Below are 21,845 nucleotides of genomic sequence, written 5' to 3'. Positions count from 1 at the left end.
ATTTTGAGCTTGTTTTTCACCCCAGCTCCCCCTGTGGATGAGGTTTATTTGCTGACACATCCCCATGTCCCTCTTCCTCCGGGTTTCCCAAATCCATCTGACAGGCAGAAGGCTCAAGTTTTATGAAACCCAGTACCTACACAAAGGGGAAAGTTCCACATTTCTGCTCCCATCAAGGGTGGGAAGCACAGCCTGAGCCAGCAGGTGATGGGTTGCACTCACCTGTGGGCCAACATCCACCTGGCCAGAGCTCAGCTGCCCCTCCTGGCCTGGCTGGTGTGGGGAGAGGAGGGGCCAGGAGGATGCAAAGCAAGCAGGGAATTCACTGCAGCACTGAGCTCTCTTTACCAATACAGGAAACCTTGGTGCAGCCACATCTTGATGAGCATCTCAAGAGGTAATTGTAGATTAGAGACCAAACAGGCATTGGCTCTTCAATTTGGGGAAAAGCCTGGAGCGAGATACGGCTGAGGTTCACAAAATCATCAAAGTGATGGGGAAAAAAAGGCTCTTTAGATTTGTAACTGGCCAAATCCTGCAATTTATATTATGGGTTATGGATTTAATAAAAGTAAAACTTCCCTATTGTGAACTTATGGAAGTTTGTTAGAGAGAATGTAGGGCTCGTAAAAAAAATGGGATGGGTCCCTCTTTACACCCTCTTGCCCAAGAGCTAAAGGAGCCCAGAGGTGCCCCTCCATATCCCTCATCCCAAACTGGCAGGAGCTGGTGGGAAAAGGTGCCGGAACACAGAAGAGCCACGTGGACACAGCCAGGTGTCACAGGCAGGGCTGGGCCAGCACTTAGGGCTGAGTGTCAGTCAGGGCTTTGGGCTCCCTTTTCCAGCAGCATTATTATTATTTTTGTGTTAATTCCCCCGTTTCAGGGAGGCAGGAGTGACTCAATGCCCCCAAACACCAGCCCATTGTCTGATCCATCTGACAAACAAGGTGGATGCTTTATTTGTGACACTATTTCAGTTTTCACCAGGAGAACTAAAGATTATTTCCATGGGAAGCTCTGATGCTTTGGAGTTTCTTTTTGAGGTTTGCAGCTGGAGTGGGTTTGCTTGGACACTGCTTTCACCTTGGAGGTGTGTTTCCATGGATTGTCTTCACCATGCAAGCTTTTGTTTCCCCATTTTTCCCTTCTGAAGAGCAATACTCTTAAATCCAATAGAATAACTTGGAAGAGGCTTCGGGTTTCTTCAAAGACGGCCATTTGTTTGTAAATAAGAAAAACAAAATCACCTCTTGAAGGGCTTTTCTCTTAGAACAAGCCCTTTTGTCCAGATATCTAAAGTTACACGTTGTCTCTTTGATTTGGAGGAGTCTTCCAAATGGCACAATATCAACAATTCTAGTAAAATTCCTACTATTAAGTATATTTAATTCTGTCGGTGTGCTTTTGATTATGTACTGTGTACAAATAATCCACTTAATGAGATTTTATTCTAATCCTCACTCTTACTTTTCTTGCAGACTTTATCCATTGGAGTGCTTGATATTTTTGGGTTTGAAGACTATGAAAACAATAGTTTTGAACAATTCTGCATTAACTTTGCCAACGAGCGCTTGCAGCACTACTTTAACCAACACATCTTTAAACTGGAACAGGTAAGTCCAGAAATATTTACTCTCTAATGCCAGTGAATATTGACATGACTTTGTGGCCCTGATAAAGTTCTGAAATTGTCCCTTTAATTCTGTTTTGTTAAGGAGTGTACACTGAATTATTCCTATTTAACTTCAAATTGACCTTCTAAATTACAAACTTCCACCTGTAAAATAAAATCCAGCCAGGCATTTGCTGGTTTAAAATAAACATTTTGACTTCCAAAAACATCATGAAGACCTTAACCCCTTTTGTCTCCTTGATATGTGCTCAGAGGGCTTATCAAGGAATGAGCAATTCCTTCCTTGCCTTTGCCTGGACATGGTGCTGTGCCATTTGATATCACATAAAAGTTATTTTTTGGTATCTAGTGAAAAAGCCTTCCCAATCTTGCAGTGCTTTTTGCCTTCCAGTGTTGATTTGTGAGGAGGGAGGGGAAATGTCACTCTCATGTGTTCTTAGAGGTCAGACTTGAGAGCATTAACATGTTCAATAGCCCTGGCAGACTGGGAAAGGCTGAACTTTAAGCTTTGCTTTACTTATGTTAGAACAGGGTGTTGCTTTCCAGCCTCAAATGAATGCACTCTAAGAGAGACACCAAAAACACAGGCTGCAATCCAGCAGGTAACACACACAAGATGGTTTAGAGTGATGGGAGGAGACTTCTCCATTTGTGGACAAGAAAACTGAAAGTTTCTTTCACCATCCATGTGTTGTTTCATGGATAGACAGCTATTATTGGGCTGTACAACACAGAAATATGTTAGAGACCTTCAAAATGCCTTTTATTTTTTACATCAGTCTGCATGTCCTCTCTCCAGGTGAAATCCTTCTTGGGGGAGGCCAAGGGGAACCCTCCTTATCATCATTACAGAATTAACCCAACCCTTCCCAAAAACCCTGATGGTTTTGTTTTGGGCTTCTCCAGTGTTGTCAGAGTTTGGAAAATGCAGAAGAAAAAGTTGCCTTGAATATGAGGATGTTCAGAAAACAAGTGGGTCACTTAGGGAGTATTTGTTCATGAGTTTGATGGTTTCTGTTTATCTCTTTGGTTTTGGTTAATAAGGTAGAGCAGAGCTGCTCAAAGCCATTTAATTTCAGTTTTTTAAGTGGCCTTTGTTTGTAGGTGTGCCCTACTCAACAGATGCTCTAATAGTGGGATAACCTGTCTATTTCTAGAGACAGGTTTATTTTCCCATTGTCCACCATAAAAATACAAATTTTGATGCTATCACAAAGCCAAACCAGCTGGATTTTTTATAAATGTTGCCATACCCTCCCTAGAAGAGACTCAAGGAGGGAGGATCCTTCCTGAAAGCTGGAGAGAGATGATTCCTCCATGAGGTGGGGTTTCAGCAGCCTCCTCCAAGATGCCATCGGCCATGAGGGAATTCCTGTTATTGGGCTGGGATTTCTTAGTAGGTCAGTGCATCCCCCCAAGCCTGGGGATGCACAGAGGTCCTGAGTGCAGCAATCCCTAATTCTTCTTGGAGCAGCTCCAGAGCTCATTAGCTTTCCTTTCTCCTGGAAATCTGTCAGGCATGTGAAGTCACTGGAGTCAGTGTTTGCTCCGTGGATGTGAGGAGCAGTTGTGGAGCCATCAAACTGCAAAGGGCCCATTCCAGCTCTTAATGCCTGAGCACGTCATCCTCCTGGATCCTGCCTGGAGCTCTGTGAGCTCTGCTGCTGGAAAATTCAGACATCTTGGCATGGATTGAGTCTATAAATACAAAATCTGTGCAGCTGCACGAGCACTGATCCTTAGGTGTATGAATTGGATGGTTTAACCATTTACTTACCCTGGAATTCCAGCTGCATGTGGAGGAGTGGATTAGAAGGAAAGAAAACTCAAGGACTCATGTTCAGATCTTGGGTCTTCAGAATATTCTTCATTCATCACTAGCCCAAAGGTTTTTTAATGATAGTCATGAGTCTACAAATGATGACCAGAAGTTAATATTGTGTTTCTAGGGAGCAAAATGGTTCTGTTACTTCAAAATGTGAGTTTATCTGAGGTATTTGTATCTTTATAAGGGTTTCTTTCATGTCTTGGTGATAGGGACTGAAATGGAGAGATCTTTCTCTGAATCCTCAGCTCTCCAAAGCTTGCAGGAGGCCAAAGAGAGATTGCTGAGATACCCAGACACCTCTGCCAAAAAAATAAGTGGCAAAATTAAATAGTCACTGAGGATTTTTCTTGAAATCCTAATAGAATTTGTCTGCCAGAGCTGCATTTAGCCATGATGGAATTGTTGCCATGACATGCTGTTGATGTTATGGAAACCAAAATACCCACCACTGTCCTCTGGGAGAACCATGGGATTATCTTAAATTTTATTCTCTTTTTTTTCCATGGTGAAATCTAATACAATGTGTCTGGTGAATCTTTTTTTAAACCTGCTGTCTGAAGATGGCACTATTTCCAGTGGTTTGCAAACAACCACCAAGGCATCCCTGATCTTCTGGCTGGTATCTCCCAAAAATACAGCAGCTCTTCAGTTTGGGGTTTTTTAGGGCATTGTGCTAAATAATTGCTGCAGGTGAAGTTTGGAAGTTTAGTTTGGAGGTCACCAGTACCACACCACTATGATCTGAGTTTCCTGCAAGTTTCCAGGTCATTGGCAGCTTAAGGGCCAGGAGTACAAGTTTTTATTTCTTTATGTATCCCATTCTCCAAACTTTGTCATCTTTGTCCTCACTGATCTTCCCCATCCCTGCTGGGGCTCATCTGGTCCTCTCCACCTCACCCACCTTTCCCTGCTTCAGCTGATGCTTTGCAAAGGCTGAGGACTCATCCTGTAGCTTTCCATCCCACAGGTCTTGCTATTAAAGTTCTTTTCTACCTCTTTTTCCAGTTTTTGCTTACCCACCAAACTTCAGTTTCAAGGACATGATTTTATTGTTTTAAAAAATCCATAAATAACCAAGGTAGAGGCTGAAAAAAATTACAGAATTTGGAGTACAATCAATTGGCAGGAGCTCAGGTGTGCAGTGAAGTCTATTTTCTGGTGGAGTCTCTGGTGAGTTTGGTGTCCCAGCCAGTAAATCTCAGCCTGAAAAATCGAATTTCATCAGGATAAAGCATCCTATGGAATGTTTGCTCAGCCATCCAAAACTCTGTAAATATTTAGGGAGGTGTGTGGGGTTTACTGGTCCTGTGCAATAGGTGGAGAAATCCGATAGTCTGGACTAAATCATGGTGGTGTTTGGTTGGAGGTGTGATTTGATGGTCACTACCTCCAACGAACGTAATACTCTAAAATGAGTTTAGATATCTTACCTAAATATTACATTTAGAATTTAATGTGGGAGTGAATTAATTTTAAAAAGCATCAATCTCAAATATTTAAATTTAAAATAAATGATGAAAAAAGGTCTCTCTCCTACTGCTTGGAACACTCTTCCTCTCCTTCCAGCGAGGGATTTTTCTGTATCTCATCACTGCTTAGGCGTTAACGCCTCTTTATTGCCTCCGAAGACAAAAGCCAACCCTCAGAAGTCAAGCATTGAGTCCTGGGAGGCTCAGTTCAAATTTGTTTTCCTTGGAGATGGGAGAGCGGCTGCCCTCTGAGAAATGTTGGCCAGCTGTGGGCCACATGACCCGTGGAGAAGGAACAAGCTGCACAAGTTATTGATTTATTATTTGGCAGAACTCCATCGAGCGCAGCTCATGTTTGGGAGAAGGGGATGATGCTTAGAGCACATAAATTACACTAATAAAAATCAGGATGCTGAGAGCTGTTTAAATGGTATCTGCAGGGCAGGAAGATTTCAAAGCACATTAGGGAAATGAAGGACAGCCCTGATCTGTGCCAGGGTGGGTTAGGGTTGGACATCAGGAGGAATTTCGTCATGGAAAGGGTGGTCAGGCACTGGAGCTGCCCAGGAGGTGGTGGAACCCCCATCCCTGGAGGGGCAAAGGCACTCCTGGATGTGTCACTCAGTGCTCTGGGCTGGTGAGGTGGGGATCAGGCACAAGCTGAGCTCAATGGTCTGGGAGATCTTTTCCAAGCTCTGTGACTCTGGGATCCATTGTGAGACCCCCAGAGCTTTGTCTTCTGTCCTTCCAGCATCCTTGAGCCCATGGATGTTGCATGGCTGGGACTGGGGGGCTTCGTTTGCCACCCACTTGTGTCTGGGTTTCTCCAAATGGTGAGCAGTAAATATATATAAACATAATATATAATGTGTGACCTGTAATAGGATATATCCTAATCTCTTATATTATTTATATATCCTCTCATACCATAAAGTAGATTGAGTTGGAAGGGATCTTAAAGATCATCCAGCTACAGCTCTCCTCATATGGAATTTCTTAACTTTTAATTTATCCCTGGTGCAGAGAAGTGCTGCATCTGGCAAGCCCACCCCTCATCCCATGCTCCTTGCTGTAACTCTCCAGTTCACAGGTGCTTGCTCCCAGTGCCCTTGTCCCTCTCCCAGGTCACCATGGTCCCTTGAGCTTTTTTCCTCTCCTCTGAGCTCTTTTTCCAGGTAGATGATGTTTTCTGCTGATTGTGCTTCCTACTCAGATGTATTGGCTAAATAAATGCACAGACTGTGCCAGGGATATTTTTTTAAATTTATTTATTAATGGTACAAGAAGGGTTTGGAGTGCCAGGACAAGGGGGAATGGCTTCCCACTGCCAGAGGGCAGGGTCAGATGGAATATTGGGAGCTGTGAGGGTGGTGAGGCCCTAGCAGAGGCTGCCCAGAGCAGCTGGGGCTGGCCCATCCCTGGAAGTGATCAGGGCCAGGTCAGACAGGGCTTGGAGCACCCTGGGATGGTGGAAGGTGTCCACAAGATCTTGAAAACAGAAGATCTTGAAGGTCTCTTCCAGCCCAGCCATTCTGTGTTTCTGTTGGTGGATTTTCATAGGGCAGAGTTGTGCAATGTGACCTCTCCTCTTAAGCAAGGTGACGAGCAGGAAATCTTTACAGGCCTCTAAAATACTTCAGCCAACCTAAAAATGGTCTTACTGTGGCAGGACTGGAATCAGGAGTGAGTTAATTGACTAAAATGTGGAGTGGGATTGGAAGGAGGAGATGTTCAGCCTCAAAGATCAGTCTGGTCCTCACCATGACCACTGTGGAGGTTCCTTCTCTGATTTCCTAACTCTGATCCATCTTTCAAGGTGCTGACAGTGCAGATACAGATATTTCTTTTCCTCTTTTATTTTGATCACAAGAAATTAAAGGAATTGGTCCCCCAGCAGATCACACAGCAATGTTAAGCTCGTGCTTGTCCTGGCTGTGTAAGGGCAGCTTGGGAAGATGTTTCTGCAGAGGGAGCCCATGGGATCATGGCACTGTGTGTGCTGCCAGCTGAACCCTGCAAACCCAATTCTGCCCATTTTGGGAGCAAAATATAATTTGTGATTGAAACCCTCTTGCCACTGAAGTTCAGGGAGCTGATTTGAGTTCAGAGATGGATGGTTTGGAGCTGGCACATGATTTTCAGGGCTGAGCCTGCTGGTTTAGAACACTTTCATGATGGAGAGTCCAAATTCCAATAAATTCAAATGTACAGCACGGGGGAGATTATCAGTGGGTGAAACATCAGAATAAAACCAAATTCATGTGGCATTTGATGAGGAGCTGCTGAAAGTCACCTGGAAGGAGAGAGAACTTTGGCTTCAAGGGAAGGCTCCTCAGCTCCCTGCACTGCCTCATGTTGTCGTGGACAGAGGGGGCCTTAAAAACCTGTTTATAGCTCATGTACCCATAAGAATGTGGTTAAATATTTATAGTTGTTGTGTCTGTGAGCACATGGTTAAAAAACATATGTGTTATATATTTATATTTATGGCTGTGTCTATAAATTCCTTTTCTACTGAAATTGAGAACAAACATAAAAATCTTCATTCCTAAATGAAACCATCAGCCTCGGCATCTTTTCCTGGAGGGATGTTGGGAACTCGAGGCATCCACCCTGTCTGCAGCACAAGCAGACTGAGCATCAGACACTGGTCTCAGTCATTTAGGACCTTTCCACATCCCATGGATTTATCATATCAAACTCATTTTAATCATCAGTTTATGCTGGGATGATTCTGCTGGGCCTGGCTCACAGTGCCCATTTGCTGAATAAGCAATTAATCCTCCATGGGATGGGCTCATGCCTGGATGGAGGAATCCTTAGGGGAGAGTTTCTCCCACACCTTGTTGCCATTTCCAGCTGTGGACTAATTTTCCCAACCTCCCCAGGGTGGATTTTAGGATGAAAATGTGTCCATACATAGCCAGAAAAGAGCCTTTTTGAAGTTTAGCTCCTTTAATTTTTCATTTAACAAACAACCCTTTTTAACATACTCTACAAAAATATTTTGGGATTATTTTAAACAGGGGATTTGATCTAGGAATGGAGAGAGATGTGGAAGGGGCGTCAATTCCTCGTTTCTCACTTTGCAAAGAAACTGAAGCTGAAGCAGATGGTGTTCAAGGCAAGAAGAGAGGAATTTCACACCCTTCTGTTTAGTCGGGAATTTTGATGCCAAATATATACATTTAGACATCCCAAAGTAGCTGCCTGTTGATCGTATGGCTCTGGATTTACACGAGCTTTTATGGCAGGAGCTCGATGGGAAATGTTCCCACGTGGAGTTACGCTGGGAAAAGGGATTTTTCAGTTGATTTCTCACTTTAATCTGGGAATTTTCATTGTGTGAACAAGGTTTTCCTATGCCTCAGTAGGGAAAGGCTGGAGTAGATAAACTCCTGGATCTGTTCTAGCTCTGCCTGGTGGGAGGAGGTGAATGAGCTGGTGGAGGTTCCTGCTGCTCTTGGGGGTTGTGAATCTTATTTTTGGGGCTGTTTCTCAATTCTCACTGTGACTAATGGCAATATCCCTGTGGGATAAGACATCTGCCTCCAGGGCACTGAACCACTGAGGGATTTTCAGGGCTTTTGGCTTGCAGGATGTGTGGATGGATGCCCAAAGCCCTCCAGACCTCTTTAAATCATGGGAAAAATTGTATCTTTGATATCCCATGATAGGGCAACAAATTTCACATATCAGGGTAAAACCTTTATCTTTAGGAGGGACTTTTCACTACCTTTTGATTTGAACTTCCTAAACCCTGAGGTTTGTGCTTTTAGACAGATGGGGAATTTATTATGGTTTTAATTTATTTTTATCACATCTTCTGTTTCGTTTAATCTGCATTTCCTCTCCTCTGAAGCTTTTCAAGCCCCTTGTCCCTCCCTGAACTTTGCCACATGATTTTGGGGAGCAGCAGCACCCAGGGACCATGTTACTCCAAAGAGAGTTGAGATATTTTATTTAGATATCATATTTATCACAGATACCATGTCTACACAAGTGTGACTTTAAAAATCATGTGTAATTTTTTCTCCCCTAACTGTGCTTTTTATTTTTAGCATTTGGGTTTATTTACTGATGACTGTGGCTGGATACAGAGTAATTGATGATCATATGTAAAGACATTTTCCAGCATCTCCCAAGATTTTGTTGGGCTTGTGGGTGTTTTATCCCACTTAGGATAAAGAAATCTTTAATTCCATCCTGGATTTGAGTGTTTTGGTTTGGTTTAGCACCGAAATAAAGTCCTGATAACAGAACTGGTCCAATGCTCCTGTAGAGATAACAGGACTTGGTTCTCAACAACTCCAACTATGAAATTACAGGATATTTCTGTTCCTGGCAGGAGGGTTGCCATCAGGCCTTGCACCCCAGTTGGGAAGGTTTTCCTTATGCTCAGCATGTGTGTTTTAATTTTAAATTCATTGTTCTGTGCCATGGGCAGCGTTCATGCTCTGGGTCAGTGTAGGCAGGCAGAGTTTCCCTTTAACAGAGCTTTAATTGCCCCCTTTCCTAGAGTTTCAGTAATTTTCCCACTTTAAAATGTTGTGTATTCTGCCCCATTCTGGTTGTTTGGTACCCCAGATTTTACATGCTGCTTTTCCTCACTGTGTGAGAGTAAAGATTTACTCTCATGTGCATTTCACAGTCTGCATGCCCATTTTATATCTTTTTTTAATATATTTGAACATCATAAACTGTGTTTTACTCAGATCCCTTCAGTGAGCCCATGCTGACATGGTGCCAATGTCTCTCTCCATGCTTAGGGCAGCAAAGCTGTTTCTGAATTCCCACTTGGGAAGCAGCAATCCCCTCATGGAGTCCATAGAGCTCACCTGGAGAACCATCTGTAGCATCTCACCCAATAATTAAATGAAAATATGAAGCTGCTGGACTCTAAAAAAAAACCTGAATGTCTTTTTTCAGTTCTTTGCTCCATTTCTTTTGCCAAGTGTGGGAGCTCAGTGCTCTTCTCTCCAGTGAGCTTGCATGGCTCCACTTTGCAGCAGACAGGTGTCCAGGGATGGGAGGAGTAAATCTCACGTTTTTATTGCACGTAAGGATGCCAAAAAAGGGGCTCTGTGCACTTCACTGCACTGGAAACTTTTGCATAGTGGTAATGTCAGCAATTGGGTTCCTGATGTAAAGATGATCTTCCAGGAATAGGACATTTGAATGTGCCCCTAAACATAACTTAGCTTTAAATCAAGGTATAAATTTAAACTGAATTTTAATCAACCTCCAGCTTGAGGTCTTTCTCTTTGAATGAAAGTGTTTCATGTTGTTTTTGTCTTGTTAAATGAAAGCATCATGTTGTTTGAATGGAATTCCCTCATATTCCAGTATCCAGGACCCTGCATCCATCAAAGGATGGCTTTGTTGTCATGCTCAGAGATGAAGGAATATTTTGGAGGTAGCTTTTCAAGATATCTCCTGAATTCTGCAGGAGGATGGTCATTAGAAGACAAATATAGGAATCACATGGAATATTAACAACTGCAATTTAATTAAGTTTAATAGACAGCAGTGATTTTATTCTATAGCTTCTGTCTTTCTATGAACAATCTGCAGGGTGTTCTGCAGAGCAGCAAATACCCCAGAAATTAGAGCAGACCATCCCAAAGCCATAGTTGTATCTCTTGAGCTCAGATCCTGAAGGCAACCAAACAAGGAACTGGAAAAATGTTAGAAAAAAGGAATAAGGGGAACGTATTTCCATTTAAGCTTTGGAATAGTTCCTGCTGCCTGTCCTGAAATGAGAGTAAATCTCTGAATTATTGTGGAAAAGGTTGTTTGTTGAGGACTTGACTCCCTGCTCTCATTTGGCCAGAGCAGGAACAGGTTTGTGTTGGGGATGGGAGGGAGGGAAGAGCCCCAGAGGCTGGGAATGAGGATTTCTGACCCAGCCCAGAGGAAAAAAAAGGAGCAGAGGAGGGAGAATCAGCCAAAATCCTGCAGCTGAAGGAAACTATGCCAGGAGGGACCTGATCACTGACCATCAGATCTGTGGAACTGCTGAAAATGAGCCCAGACAAGTAGAGACCTTGAACTCTGGTATTTTTTGGTCATTTACTAGATTATTTTTTCAAAACTCCGTATCTGGCATTGCTGATCAGTGCTTTTGCACTGATCTCAGCAGCAGTATAAATTTTTAGTGTGGCCAGAGGAGTTTCACAGCACATTTGCTGTGCAGCTGCTGAATGTCCCATGTGGAATTATGGATATCTAGAGTCCTTCTAGAGCAGAGCAATGATTTCTCAGCTTAGATGTGTGCAGACATAAAACTCTCCATGATTTATGGGTTTTTGGGGGGCAAAAAAATGTAAAGCCCCCAACAAGTACTTGAACAAAGAGTGAGGATAATAAATATATAAGTCTGGTAACACCCTCGTGTCACCACTGCAATAATGCTGCTCTTGGCTCATCACAGCAAGGTTTTACTGCTCTCCGCAATAAAATAAATATATTTTATTATAAAAAAAAATAAAATCCTGACCAGGCTTGAGCTGGCAGAGCTGGGCCTAATGGACCCTGCCCTGCATTAAGGGCTGCTGGAAGCGGGCAGTGATGGATGGTGCTGGCTCCCAGTGACTCTCAGGGAAATCCCTCAGGAGCAGCTCGTGCCTGCTCTGAGTGCACAGCCTGTGATTGCTGCAGAGAAGCTTTTTCCTGCCTTGCAAAATGCCACGAGTTTTAATCAAATCTGTGATTTTTTTTGGATTGCCTGTAATTCAGCAGGGCTTTGAGAATGTTGTTGGGAGGTCCTGCTGTGGCCTGCTTGCTCGGCAAGAATTGAAGGTAAAAGATTGAAAAGTAAAAGGAGAAAACAAAATTCATGATGCAGAGTCATTCCTTATTTTCAGGAGTTTTTCCCCCAATGGGATGTTGTATATTTTGAATCCCAAAGGCTTTAGGGATATTAAAAACTCCTTCTAAGGCAGCACACATCTGTATTTGTCTGTACTGTTGTTGTGAGATTATACAATGTCTCCAATAGTGAATTCAAGACCATCTAGGGGTTGTTTTAGCAAAAATTTCCTTGTAAAATGCCTCAAAGCTCTTCAGACTCTTTATTTCTAAGAATATCTGTGGAGTTCATGTTAATTTTGGATGAGGATGTACATACTTTTTTTTAAAGTTGTTTGCTCATATTAAAAATAAAGGCAGAGGCACCAATAATAATGAATCTGATTATTATTAAAAGATGCATCCTATTAGGATTTTGAAACCTGTTTCCTTTTTATCTTCAATTCTGCCATCAAAATGTCCTGTGATAGAGAAGTAAAAAGGCAGCTGGATCAGTAGGACTTTGGAGTAAGGTGCATGGTCCAATATCTGTTTAGACAGTGAGTCACAACTCCTCAAACCTATGATGAAAATTATGATTTTTAAACTCTACTTTCATTTTGATGCCCTGAAACAATTTCTGCATAAGACTTCTTGAAGTATTCCAGTTGCAAGTATGTCTCAGAGATAACCTTTATAGGAGAGCAAGGGTTAGAACTATTTTGGTGGAAAATGAATAGCTTTTTTTGTCTCAACTGGAATTTTAGGGCAGATCCTCACGTTTCCTGTAGAGGGTGGTGGTTCTGCTGGTGCTGGAGCTGTGGCTTTGTATAACTGGAGGTGTCTTTGTTAGCTCATATGGCACAGGCCATTAATAGTGGGACATTAAAATGGACATTAAAAAATGGAAGAGCAGAGCCCAGGGAGGCAGGAAAGGGAGGTTTTACTGCTTTTTCTGTGTAATTCATGTGTTGTACCACAATTTCTTTCCAGCAACTGAATACTAAGTATTAATTGATGCAAACTGTGTGACACTTTGATGGGTGGGATGTTCCACATGCACTGGGAACCCCAAAGTGTGGGAAGCAGGAGAATGTGCCCTTCTGCCCCCTCAGGTGAGACCCCACCTGCAGAGCTGCCCCAGCACAGGGAGGACACAGAGCTGCTGCAGAGAGCCCAGAGGAGGCCATGGAGATGCTCTGAGGGTGGAGCCCCTCTGCTCTGGAGCCAGGCTGGGAGAGCTGGGGGTGCTCACCTGGACAGGAGAAGGCTCCAGGGAAACCTCAGAGCCCCTGGCAGGGCCTGAAGGGGCTCCAGGAGAGCTGGAGAGGGACTGGGGACAAGGGATGGAGGGACAGCACACAGGGAATGGCTCCCACTGCCATTGGGCAGGGATGGATGGGATATTGAGGAGAAATTGATGCCTGTGTGTCACTATAGGACACGAAACAACCCAACCCAGACACTCTGCTGTTCTCAAGGTAAAAAGGGAAGTTTATTTTCTGACTCTAACATTTATAGATTTCCAAAAGTGACAGTGGATTGGAGGGTGAAGGTGCCACCTCACCAATGACACTGGTCAAACCAACAGTCCATCAAATTTCTCTTCCTCCATAAAAGAATGCAAAAACAGTAAGTTATTTACAGAAAGTGTGTGAGAAAGTTCATTACAAGAATGTAAACATCAGAAGGCTTAGAAAATCTTAAAAAATCAGAGCAACACCTGTGAGAATGGTGAGGCCCTGGCACAGGTTGTCCAGAGCAGCTGTGGCTGCCCCATCCCTGGAAGTGTCCCAGGCCAGGTTGGATGAGCTTGGAGCAAGCTGGGATAGTGGAAGCTGTTGCTGCCCATGGCAGGGGCTGGAACAAGAAGAGCTTTAAGGTCTCTTCCAGCCCAAACTGTGCTGTGATTTAGAAGCAATCCAGGAAAAGGAAAAGGGGAGTCCACACACACTGGATGTCCTTGGCAGGCTGGGACTCCCACACAGCCACCCCATGTCCGAAGAAATGTCTGGTGCATCTGAAATTGGGAAATGCTCTGTGGTTCACTCTGTTTCAGGTTGTTCCAGAGGTTCTTTATCCTTTTCTTTGGAATCACAGAAAGCACTGATGGAATATTTACAGGAGAGATGTCCGTTTTGGTAAACGGTGTATCAGTTTCCACAAAACCCTTTGGATTTTGTCTTTTATTTTTGCTTTCACCAAATCATCATTATGTCATCTGTGGGTTGTTTTTTATTTTTTTTTAGGAGGAATATAGAGCAGAAGGAATTAGCTGGCACAACATTGACTACATAGACAACTCCAGCTGCATCAACCTGATCAGCAAGAAGCCAACGGGGCTGCTCCATCTGCTGGATGAGGAAAGCAAGTGAGTAGGAAAATGCTGGCTTTGGAAATGGGATTTGTTTTTCGGTTAAAATGTGTTTATCCTTCAGTTTTCTGAAAAAGAAACAACTTCCCAGAAAGGTGCTAATAGCTCGCTGGGCTGATTGGTGTTTCTAGTGTTGTTTTTGAGGTGGCAACACACAGAGTGGAGAATCAGCCAGCTGAGCAAAAAGCCTTAAAAATAATAATTAAAATTCCTTTCAAGAATTTCTTCCATTAAAGGGAAGGGAGAAGGTTTCCTTTGCTTCTCTCCTAATTTCCTTCCCTATCTCTTGGGATGTGACAGTGTGAAGGTGCTGAACACAAGTACTTGAGTTCAAGCAGAATCTGTAGGTGCTGTTATTGAGATATAAGGTAGATTTATCCATTTGACTGATAAAAATTGAACCAGAGTGAAGTGAGGGCAATTGTCCATAGGGGCTGCATTTCCACAGGGTTTCAGGGACATCAAGGACTCAGCTCAGATTTGCACCCTTGGTTGCATCCATCTGTCTGAGGAGAAGTCCTTGGGGGAACGTGTGGCTTCTGGGGCTGCCTTGGTGTGGAAACTTCGGAGCAGAACAGTTCTCCCATTGGATACTCGTGCTGGTTTCCTCCATGTAAAAGGCAGGGAAAGTCCAGGTGGTTCTTGCTGAGGTCACCTCAGATCCACGTGGCCAGGGACACGAGGTCTTCTCCCACCGTTTGCCTCGTGGGTTTCTCCCCCACTTCTTGTCTCGTTGACAAGAGACCAGCGGTGGTGCTCTCCCAGTGATGTTGTACTGAGATAAAACAACTTAAATTGGGTAAAGTTGTGAAATACATCCCCATGCTGCAGATTGCCATGAGGTTTGAGGATGGAGGGTTGGCTTTCTCTTACCAAGAGGCTCTGCTGAAGCAGACACAGAAGTGGAAGCTCAGAAGGTCTCTGTTTTCCCTTTCATGGACATGAAAGAAGTGGAAAAGTTTTCCTGTTAGGTTTGCAGCTTCTTCCTTTCATTTCTCTCCCCTCAGTTTTCCTCAAGCCACAAACCAGACGCTGCTGGACAAATTCAAGCGTCAGCACGAGGGGAGCTCCTACATTGAATTCCCAGCAGTGATGGAGCCAGCTTTCATCATCAAACACTACGCGGGCAAAGTCAAGTACGGAGTCAAGGTCTGTCACCCAGCTGCTCCCCAGCAGCTGCTTTCATCTAACTCTGGGATTGGGAGGAAAAGCCCCAGAGGCTCCACAGAGATGCTTTGGAGAGGACTTGGCCCAAGAAGATGGGAGGGTCAGGAGGGAAATGGAAAGTAGTAGGGACAGTGTCTTCCTGTTCTCCTTCATGTGAGCATTTTGGAAGAATTTAGAGGAGTGCAGTGAGTTCAGTGCTACACCCCAACAATGAGTTGAAATTGAGTGGCCTTTCTGGGCTTGGTTTGTGTAGAAAACCCAGTGTTTTCGTCATCATTAGCCACTTGTAATACAGGTTATGTGTGCTTAGGTCTCTGCATCCCGCTGCTACATGTACTGTCTGGAATCCCACGTGAATTATTCCAAAGTTGACCCCATTTCTATTCGTGCCAGTTACGAGCAGAAGGAATTCCGGTGTGAGAAATAGCCTTGGGATTTGCTGCTGCAAATCTCTCATCGTGTTTCTGATGCAATAAATGCACATGATGAGCATTAGAGATGATGATGATGATGATAAAGATCTGCTATGGGAGCAGGAGAGAAAAAAGAAACAGAATTCAATAATTGTGCTGGCCCAGAGATATCCTGGAAGGTCCTACCTGTAGTATCATGTGAGTATTGTTTATTTTCCTCTTTCCTCTTTGCCTAGGATTTCCGGGAGAAGAACACGGACCACATGCGGCCGGACATCGTGGCGCTGCTGCGGAGCAGCAGGAACGCCTTCATCTGCGGCATGATCGGGATCGATCCCGTGGCCGTGTTCCGCTGGGCCGTCCTCAGGGCCTTCTTCAGGGCCATGGTGGCCTTCAGGGAGGCTGGGAAACGATACGTGGACAAGAAAACTGGTATGTGTGCCCATCGCCTGTCCTGGAGCCTGCTTTTCACCAGCACTTTGGCTCTAATGTGTTATTACCCTGTTTGAAGTAGCCTGACTCATTGAACCTAGTTTTGAACCTATTAGAAAATGTATTGAATTAACATTAGATTTTTTGCAGAAGTGACATTTAAAGGTACATTTGGATTTTAACGTATCCTAAGGAAATATTTTCATTTTACTGCTTTAATTTTTTCATTTTTGTAGGATGCATGGATAGAAAAACACAAGTCATTCAAACAGAGACATACAAATTATCCAGCAAAAAAAGCAAATTATTTTTGTAATAATTCTTGAACTGTTAGTTATATCTGGAAACAAAAAAAAGGCAATAAATCTTCCTATGATTTTCCAAGCTGTTCACCCTTTCAGCTGCAGGAGAGCATGTCTCTTGTCTAGGAAAATTCATGGCTTTGCAGTCATCCAGAACCACGGATCACAGGGGCATTAAATTAAAGGAAAGTGATGGTGCATCATCATGCTGTGGCAGGCAAGACCTGGCTGTGCTTTTAGACCATTTCTTGGCATAAAGCAATTTCGGAGAGACGGGTACAAGCTATTACTGTTCATTTCTGGGCACAAGAGGGCTTGAAATCCGTGATGAAATTAGAGCCTCCGCAGGGAAAATGTCAGCTGGGTTAAAATTAAAGGCAGAGCTGCACCATGAATTACTTTGCAATCAGTGAGGTTTGCATCGTGGAGAGTGAGGGAGCCTGGGACAAGGAGCAAAGGGAGGCAGCTGTTCAAGCAGAAAGAATCATTTTTTTGGGAGCAAATCCCAAGAAGAGCAGCAGGCAAAAAATCAACTTTCAGGTCTTGAGGTTCTTGCTCTGACACCTCCTGAATGTGGTGTAAGAGAAGAGCTGATTCTCATGAGCCTGGGTCTGTCTGGCACATCAAGGCAGCATTTTTGGACAGAGTAAGCAAAGAGGGAGATGGCAGAGGTGATTGTCTTTGGGAGAAAGGCCACTCCAAAGAGCTGGCTTCCAAAATCCATCTTTGCATTTTCATCCTGCATGAACCCCAGGCTAAACTCAAATGAGATAATCCAGAATATTAAAAAAATGGTTCAATCTCAGGAAGTAAGAGCTGATTTCAAGCCCTGCTTCGCTTTCTGTGTCTCTGGCAGCTGGTCCTGCACCCTGCTGTGCTCATCTCCTTGCTCCTGCTTTTCAGGCCAGAGTTTGTGGCAGTAAATGCTTATGTCTCTCTATATATATCTGTATCAATGTATAGATATGATTATAGATACAGATATATATGTAACTGGATGAGACCAGGATGTCTTGGGACAATTCTGAGATTCAATTCTTGTATCACCTTCTCTTTCCATACCAAAATTAACTAATACATGGTGATGGCTGAATTTCTAAACCTTCTCATGGTGCTGCTCCATTATCTGTCCATGTCCTTTAGCCTGTATTGAAATGGAATTGTGCTTTGTTCCCTCTGGGTTTTGAGTCAAAGAAAGAACAAACCCTTCAGAAAGCTGGGTAAGGCTTATCTTGAACTTACCAACAATCCTCAGATCATTTATACCCTAAATTTTTATGTGCATCAAATTGGGAAAAAGTCATGAGAAAGTCTCCGTTATACAGGCAACACTACTAGGAGGTGATTACCTAAATCTAAATTCCATACTGAGGTACACCTTATCTGTGGGAAAACCTTCACCTACAAGCAGTGGCAGAGCTGGGATCACTGTCCTTGCCCTCTTTGGAGAGCTGCCCACCATGTCCAGGCATGATCCAGGCTGGACAAGCCTTGGAGCAGCCTGTGGTTGTCTCTGCCCTGGGCAAGGGGTGGGACTGGATGATTTTTAAGGTCCCTTCCAACTCAAAACCGTTCTGGGATTCTGACTTTGCCCAGGTCACACTCAGCAAGGTGAGATCAGCAGCAGGGTTTAATTGTGTGCGGGTGTGACCTTGCACCCATCCATTGTCCTCCTCCAGAGCCCTGTCACCAGAGCAGGTGGCTGTGGAAGGGGTAGACGTGGGCAGGAGGCTCAGCCAGTGTCAGGACAGCCTGCTGTAACATGATGCATCCACTGCCAGCTGCTGCAATTCCCTTCCCTTCTCCAAAATTGTACAGGAAAACCCCAAATTGATGCTTTGCCTCTATGGCAGAAAACATTTATGAGTTATCAAAGCATTGCTAAAATTCTCCCATCTTGATAGATAGAAGCAGAGACCAAAGGCAGCATATGTTTGATGTTTATTTTGTTTTTTATCAAACCTTGATGGCTTTAATTAGCCTGATTTGAGCATCTGCCTGCCCACAGATGTGAAGCTGCTAACAAAATGATGGTAGAGTAAGAAAAGCCTCTCACACAGTCATCCACATGCACACACTTAATATTTGTACAGATATTTTTTCAAGACGTGCTGCCTGTTCTTGGTTTCTGAGGTCCTTTCCCCATCCATCAGGTAGGTGAAGTGAGGGAGCAGGAAAATATCCAAAACTAGCTTATTTTAATTAAAGGCTCTTTGCATTCTTTGTCTGAACCCCAACTGGATCTCTCTTGCTTTTATGCTTGCAATACCCAACAGGGTTTTTCCAGAAAAATCCCTGGCTTGTGTCTAAGCAGCTCTGCAAAATTTTGCTCTGCTTCCTTTCCACATCATCCTTTTGGTTGTCTCCTCCATGCCAAGCAGATGCTTCTGGAAGGATAATCAGCATTTTTTTCTTGATGGCTTTGGGGACTCTTCTTTTTTTGTGCTCCTCATACCCTCCTAGTGCAGCTTTTGGTGATTGTGTGATTGTCCTCTTTAACCTGAAGGTGAAGAGCAGCAAAGTGGTGTCACTGTGAATTTTCTTTGGTGCCTTTGTGTTTCTGCCTGAGTGATGCTTCTTAGGGTGCTGCCAACGCTGCTCAAATGAAAGATGCCAGGATTGGACGAGCTGCACTTAAGCTGAAGGGTGGAACTCTTCAATAATTAGATTTTTAATTCTTTTTATTACTAAGTTTATCAGTGAGGACTGAAATGGTCCAATAGAACTGCGTGTTAGAACTGCATTTATTTGTGAACTTGGATTAAAGGAACACTGTCAAGCTTTTAAGGAGAGAAAATGGGCTGATTGACTTTTTGTGCTGTCATCAATTCACATTTATTATGCAAAACTCTCTAATTCATAGCAAAAACTTAATGGAGAAAATGGTGCTATTCATACAAAGTTGGTTTTGCTGGACCTAAATCCTTGCTCTGATGAAGGTTTTGTGGTCTTGAGGCTGTGCCTGTCCTTGATGGGCTCTGCAGTTGGATTTAGCCAACAAGGGTTGCTCCTTGGTAATTTCTCCTTAAAAATAATCCCCCTGGTTTCTGCAAATTTATTCCTGAAGCTGATCACCAAAAAACCACTGTCCTCAGAATAATTAATAAAAAGGCTGCATTTGCCAAATACAGGTGACAGCAACCAAAAGCTTGGTGTTTGAGGTCTCACTGGTGTTGAGGTGAGGATGAACCCCTTGGCAGTGCTCCTGTGGAAAATTCCAATCAGTGCTTTCCCGTGGTTTGATGTGTTGGTATGAAATGCTCCCAGAGATGCTGGCACAAAGTGACTCCACGGTGACCTCCCCACGCCTCACTGGGAGTGTGGCACCTCCTGGACGTGGCCAGCCACGACAGAGAGACATCTGTGTGCTGGCACATTGTCACCGGTGTCACCTCTCCTCCAGCCTGTGCTCACAGCTGGGCCATCACGCATTGATGGTTTCTTGCCAAACTCCAGACTCTGTGTTCTGTGCCCTCAGGGAATATGGAAATGGTGCTTAATGCAAATAATTCACATTTTTTTTCCTTTGAATTGCCAAAATCTGAGCAAAATGTAGCACTGGGATGCACGATGAGAATTCCAGGCTGTGTCATGGAGCAGCTGGACAGGGATTTGCTGGTAACACTGGGCAGAGGCACAGAAGGGATTTTAAAAATAAGTTAATAAAAGTAAAGATTTATCTAATAATCCTCTTTTTGCCCAAATAATCTTGGAGTGATTATTAAGTGTTTATGCTCTGTCTAATGAAGATTCTAATTAGGACTGGGATGTGGTCCAGCCCATTGCTTCCATGCCTCAGTGCTGTGAGGAGGAAACCACAGTTAAATTGTGTCAAGCACAAAAACCTGTGACCCTCGAGCTCCTTTGGGCTTGTTCCTTCCCCTCTCCTGACTTCCGCTTATAAAATCTTTCTCTTCTCTCCATTTTTTTTGTTTGTTTTTATTTTGCTTCCCAAGGGCATGATGATGCAGTGCCATGTGCGGTTTTGAAAAGTGTGGATAGTTTTAGCTTTCTCCACCACCCAGTTCATCAGAGGAGCTTAGAGATCCTGCAGAGGTGCAAGGAGGAGAAGTACAGTAAGGCTCCACCACTCACCCTCCCCTCTGGTACCACACTCACACGTCCAGAAACGGAAACCAGGTGCATTCCATGCAGAAAGGATAAAAAACCAACACCTGAGGAGCCCTCCATGGTCAAACCAGGTGCCTCAGAGCAGTTTTGAACCTATTGGGAAATGATTAGGCAGAGTGAAAAGCAAACCCATACCTCTTGGGATCTTGGAAAAATTGTTTTGTTGGCAATTTTCCCATTTACTGACATTAATTAAGAATATTCCTGATACACAGCTGATACAGCTGGAATTCAACGTAATTTGGATTTCATTAGACTTCAGAAATACCTTTAGCTTGTGAAAATATTGTCTCTCAGGTCTTTTACTTAAAACAGAGCGTTGTCAATGTTATTTTATGGAATGATGCACTTGGTCTCCTTTTCTTCATCTTCACTCCTCTGTCATGTAATAAACTCATCCTGCATGACAACATGGACACTCTTGCCTGCACTACTCTGGTTTATTTTTATATTTAAATAGATATTTGGTGCTGTCATGTTTAGATGTATTATTTTCCTACCATAATTCTCTTCATTCATGTTGCCTGTTAAAGCTGACAGAAATAGAGCTGCTCTGCAGCCCAACTTGCTTAAACTTACTGAAATTTAGGTGTAAGTGGAAACCACCTTTTTTTCTGTAGATCTGAGCATGGTAAGTACAGTAGATGCATGTTAAATTTTCATAAATATGGTTTTCCTGTTAGAAACATTCTGTCAGATATCTCTGCTTCCTGCAGCATGTGAGGTTGGGCAAACAGTGGTGGTTTAGGTCTTAATTTAGGCTTTCATTCTTAATTTAACTATGTTATTTTCCCCTACATTTCCCAACACTGCTATAAGAAAACATAAGGGGTGATGCTAAATTTTACTTGATTTTTGATTTTATTAAAAGGTGTTGTGCCAAATGACCTTACTGATACTGCTAAGAAACTATTGAAAAGGAAGATAGTTATCAGCAGTGTAATTTTACTTGCCATTAATGAATCAATTTAACTTTCATTTTTAAGTTGGCTCAGCAGTATGAGAGATTTTGGGCAGGGTTTAGTTTGCATTTCCTTAGGTGAGGAAAAAGAAATTCATACAACTCAAGAGATACTTTGAGCTTTAATTTAATGGGAAACAGGAAGCTGTTGAGCTCAACACCTCAAAACCTCACTAATACAGATGAGTCCACACAATTTGGGATCTCTTGGGATAAATCCAACAAGTGGGTCTAAAAAGAACATTGCCAGTTTGTGAATTGGCATCTGACCAGGCAAACAAGTAATTCTAGTTCTGCATTCAGAGATCCCTCCCATCTCCCCAGGGGTGTGCTCCTGCTTCCC

At 43.4% G+C, this 21,845-nt stretch overlaps 1 protein-coding gene across 8 annotated transcripts in view; it reads left to right on the top strand.

The window, feature by feature from the left end:
* The window catches only part of MYO9A (myosin IXA), a 181,011-nt gene that overhangs the window by 117,826 nt on the left and 41,340 nt on the right, over positions 1-21,845 (top strand). For all 8 annotated transcript variants that reach the window (XM_064721969.1, XM_064721971.1, XM_064721966.1 and 5 more), the window contains 5 exons: positions 1,482-1,616; positions 13,972-14,093; positions 15,104-15,245; positions 15,913-16,108; positions 20,367-20,486. In XM_064721969.1, the coding sequence (XP_064578039.1) occupies positions 1,482-1,616; positions 13,972-14,093; positions 15,104-15,245; positions 15,913-16,108; positions 20,367-20,486 (715 nt within the window). The remainder of the gene's footprint in view (positions 1-1,481; positions 1,617-13,971; positions 14,094-15,103; positions 15,246-15,912; positions 16,109-20,366; positions 20,487-21,845) is intronic.

This window comes from Zonotrichia leucophrys, chromosome 10 (genome assembly GCF_028769735.1).
Source record: "Zonotrichia leucophrys gambelii isolate GWCS_2022_RI chromosome 10, RI_Zleu_2.0, whole genome shotgun sequence".
NCBI classification, from domain to species: Eukaryota; Metazoa; Chordata; class Aves; order Passeriformes; family Passerellidae; genus Zonotrichia; species Zonotrichia leucophrys.
Note: the sequence above shows the minus strand (reverse complement) of the source record. Positions and strands in the feature narration are given on the sequence as shown.